The sequence below is a fragment of the Lipotes vexillifer genome, unplaced genomic scaffold (genome assembly GCF_000442215.2).
Source record: "Lipotes vexillifer unplaced genomic scaffold, Lipotes_vexillifer_v1.1 scaffold916, whole genome shotgun sequence".
Lineage (NCBI taxonomy): Eukaryota > Metazoa > Chordata > Mammalia > Artiodactyla > Lipotidae > Lipotes > Lipotes vexillifer.
In genome coordinates, this window is record NW_006798383.1 from 3,428,965 (window position 1) to 3,433,658 (window position 4,694).

The window sequence follows — 4,694 nt, forward strand, 5'->3', positions numbered from 1 at the left end:
ATTCTCAATGGTGAAAAACTGAAAGCATCCGTGGTAAGATCAGGAACAAGTCAAGGATGTCCGCTCTCGCCACTATTATTCAACATAGTTTTGGAAGTCCTAGCCACGGCGATCAGAGAAGAAAAAGAAATAAAAGGAATACAAACTGGAAAAGAAGTAAAACTGTCACTGTTTGCAGATGACATGACACTACACATAGACAATCCTAAAGATGCCACCAGAAAACTACTAGAGCTAATCAATGAATTTGGTAAAGTTGCAGGATGCAAAATTAATGCACAGAAATCTCTGGCATTCCTATACACTAATGATGAAAAATCTGAAGAGAAATTAAGGAAACACTCCCATTTACCACTGCAATGAAAAGAATAAAATACCTAGGAATAAACCTACCTAGGGAGACAAAAGACCTTTATGCAGAAAACTATAAGACACTGATGAAAGAAATTAAAGATGATACAAACAGATGGAGAGATATACCATGTTCTTGAAGTGGAAGAATCAATATTGTGAAAATTACTATACTACCCAAAGCAATCTACAGATTCAATGCAATCCCTATCAAATTACCAATGGCATTTTTTTCAGAACTATAACAAAAAAATCTTAAAATTTGTATGGAGACACAAAAGACCCCAAATAGCCAAAGCGGTCTTGAGGGAAAAACATGGAGCTGGAGGAATCAGACTCCCTTACTTCAGACTACACTACAAAGCCACAGTAATCAAGACAATACGGTCCTGGCACAAAAACAGAAATATAGATCAATGGAACAGGATAGAAAGCCCACAGATAAACCCACGCACCTATGGCCAACTAATCTATGACAAAGGAGGTGAGGATATACAATGGAGAAAAGACAGCCTCTTCAATAAGTGGTGCTGGGAGAACTGGACAGCTACATGTAAAAGAATGAAATTAGAACACTCCCTAACACCATACACAAAAATAAACTCAAAATGGATTGTAGACCTAAATATAAGACCGGACACTATAAAACTCTTAGAGGAAAACAAAGGAAGAACACTCTTTGACATAAATCACAATAAGATCTTTTTTGATCCACCTCCTAGAGTAATGAAAATAAAAACAAAAAAAAACAAATGGGACCTAATGAAACTTAAAAGCTTTTGCACAACAAAAGAAACTACAAACAAGACGAAAAGACAACCCTCAGAATGGGAGAAAATATTTGCAAACGAATCAATGGACAAAAGATTAATCTCTAAAATATATAAACAGCTCATGCAGCTCAATATTAAAAAAACAAACAACCTAATCCAAAAATGGGCAGAAGACCTAAACAGACATTTTCCAAAGAAGACATACAGATGGTCAAGAAGCACATGAAAAACTACTCAACATCACTAATTATTAGAGAAATGCAAATCAAAACTACAATGAGGTATCACTTCACACCAGTTAGAATAAGCACTATCAGAAAATCTACAAACAACAAATGCTAGAGAGGGTGTGGAGAAAAGGGAACCCTCTTGCACTGTTGGTGGGAATGTAAATTGATACAGCCACTATGGAGAACAGTATGGAGGTTCCTTAAAAAACTAAAAATAGAATTACCATATGACCCAGCAATCCCACTACTGGGCATATACCCAGAGAAAACCATAATCCAAAAAGACACATGTACCCCAATGTTCACTGCAGCACTATTTACAATACCCAGGACATGGAAGCAACCTAAATGCCCATCGAAAGATGAATGGATAAAGAAGATGTGGTACATATATACAATGGAATATTACTCAGCCATAAAAAGGAACAAAACTGTGTCATTTGTAGAGACATGGATGGATCTAGAGTATGTCATACAGAGTGAATTAAGTCAGAAAGAGAAAAACAAATATCGTATATTAACGCATATATGTGGAACCTAGAAAAATGGTACAGATGAACTGGTTTGCAGGGCAGAAACTGAGACACAGATGTAGAGAACAAATGTATGGACACCAAGTGGGGAAAGTGGAGGGGGGGTGTGATGAATTGGGAGATTAGGATTGACATATACACACTAATATGTATAAAATGGATAACTCATAAGAACCTGCTGTATAAAAAAAAGAAATTCAAAAATTCCAAAAAAAAAAGATAGGGCTTCCCTGGTGGCGCAGTGGTTGAGAGTCCACCTGCCGATGCAGGGGACATGGGTTCGTGCCCCGGTCCGGGAAGATCCCATGTGCCGCGGAGCGGCTGGGCCCATGAGCCATGGCTGCTGAGCCTGCACGTCTGGAGCCTGTGCTCCGCAACGGGAGAGGCCACAACAGTGAGGAAAAAAAAAGACGTTCATTCCTTTGAAGGTGAATTTTGTGCAATAGGATGCTAGATTTAAGGGAATGATGAGGTGCAAATCATTCATTTATCAACTCAACAAGTATTTATTGTCTATTATGGGCCTCTGTGAGCAAAAAAAAAAAAAAAAAAAGAGATAGTGCCTGTTTCCCCATATCTATACTAATACCTAACCTTTTGAATCTTTGACATTGTGATAAATTAAAAATATATCTCATTTAAAAACAAAAAAACAGAAAAAAACAAACTGCATTATTAATAACTAAGGCACAATTTTCTAGCACCTGAAGACTTTCTGCTCTTAAGGACTTGTTTTAGTAGATACAAGAAGCAGTAAGAATTTTTTTTAAAAAGCACCAACAGTGTGGTTGTAAAATTCTGGCAATAAAATTCTGGACTTTGGACTGGGTTTCAACCATGAACCAGCTATGTGATCTAGGGTAAATTGCCTAACCACTCTGCACATTAATTTCATCATCTGTAAAATGAAGATATTATACGCCCACTTTATAGAGCTGTTTTGAGGATTAAATAGACAAAATACTTACCGATGAAAAGCTTCTCGTCGATACTTTTTCAGGGCATGTTTATCCATGTTAGCAGGCATATCTGCTGCATTTTGTAACCGATCACTCCAGGAAGTTGTCATTTTATTTTATTTGTATGCTCTCAATTCTAGAAAAGAAAATCAGTAATTTAGTAGATTAACATCTGTATGTTGAAATCAGATTTTTTTTTAAAATTAGTAAAACTCTATCTTGCAAATTGTCTGATATAACTATTTAAATATATTGAATGTGGAAATATACTGAAAAATTAAACTAACACTTCTAAATTATGTAAATTTAGGAAAATAATTTCATATAGTAATTTCTATCCAGAAAGATCATATATAACACTTTCAAATAATTAAGCATGATTGCCAGTAATAATTTACTTTAATCCTAGATTCTAGAAAAGGGGCTGAGACCACAGACATGTGAAAATATATAATTTTCAGTTAATGTATGTTCAAAATACGTAAAGTAAGCAACTTTTTAATTCTGATAAACATACTAAACTCAATGGTAGTACAAATATGTATGAGTATCTGACTTCTAATTATATTATGCTTTTATATTTTTCAATGATAAATTATCTTGCAGCTAGTATTACAGACTTAACTAGAAGAAATAAACTAAAACATTTCATCTCATTAGAATAAACATCTAAAACGAGGTGAGCAGGTAACTGTCTTTACTGTATTTTTACTATAGGCACTGTTACAGGTTTCACTTCTATTTTTGCAGTTTTCATCTGCAGCTTTAAATAAGGATGAAAAATAACCTTTTAGAGTTAAGAAGTTTATTAACATTTTATTAAAATACCAATGTTTGTAAAAACATCTGCATTCTAACTTATTTCCAATTTTGAAAATGCTAACATTGTTTATGACATTATGGCAATTTTAAAGTAAGCCATCTTTGTAGCTTTTTAAAATAATAATTTACTGAGGTGAAATTCACATAAGAAAACAAACCATTTTAAAGTAAGTCAATGGCATTTAGTATGTTCATAATATAGTGCAACCACCACCTCTATCTAGTTCCAAAATAATTCTGTCACTCCAAAGTAAAACGCTTTACCCATTAATCAGTTTCTCCCCATTCTCCCCACCCCATGGCCACCCCAATCCCACTTCTGCCTCTTCGGGTTTATCTATTCTGGATATTTCATATAAGTAGAATCATATAGAATGTGAGTTTTTGTATCTGGCTTCTTTCATTTAGCATGTTTTCTAGTTTCATCCATGTTCTACCATGTTTCAGATACTTCCTTCCTTTCTATGGCTGAATAATAAATATTCCACTGTGTGCATGTACCACAATTTGTTTATCTCTTCATCCGCTGACAGACATTTGGACTACTTCCACCTTTTGGCTACTGTGAACAGTACTGCTATAAACATGTATGAACAATGTATTTACTTGAGTACCAGTTTTCAATTCTTTTGGATATATATTTAGGTCTGTAATGTTTCTGAAATAATCAAGATTTCTAAACACTGTTTAGATAACAAAAGTACTGGTACTTGCAAAAGACTCTAGTTAAGGGACTTCCCTGGCAGTCCAATGGTTAAGACTCCGTGCTTCCACTGCAGGGGGCACAGATGTGATCCCTGGTAGCGGAACTAGGACCCCACATAACTTAAGAGAAGTCATTTGCTAGGCTACTATAACTTAATCTAGATACACTATGGGGTTTTTTTTAATTTTAAAAAATTAATGTAGCAAATCCAGACTATTTTGTGGACCAAAAAAGGGTGAAATTTTGAAAAGTAGAGAATTACAATGGAACTTCAATGGTTTTCGGTGGGGGGGGGGGAGTGGAGGTTGAGGGAAGGACCA

At 35.0% G+C, this 4,694-nt stretch overlaps 1 protein-coding gene across 3 annotated transcripts in view; it reads right to left on the minus strand.

The window, feature by feature from the left end:
* NT5C2 (5'-nucleotidase, cytosolic II) overlaps positions 1-4,694 on the minus strand; it is a 107,336-nt gene that overhangs the window by 76,662 nt on the left and 25,980 nt on the right. Inside the window, exon 1 of one of the 3 annotated variants that reach the window (XM_007470421.1) lies at positions 2,856-2,983. In XM_007470421.1, coding sequence (XP_007470483.1) covers positions 2,856-2,956 — 101 coding nt within the window. In that variant the 5' untranslated portion in view covers positions 2,957-2,983. Of the gene's footprint in view, positions 1-2,855; positions 2,984-4,694 lie in introns of those variants that run through there. The other 2 variants (XM_007470422.1, XM_007470420.1) reach the window with 2 other exon arrangements.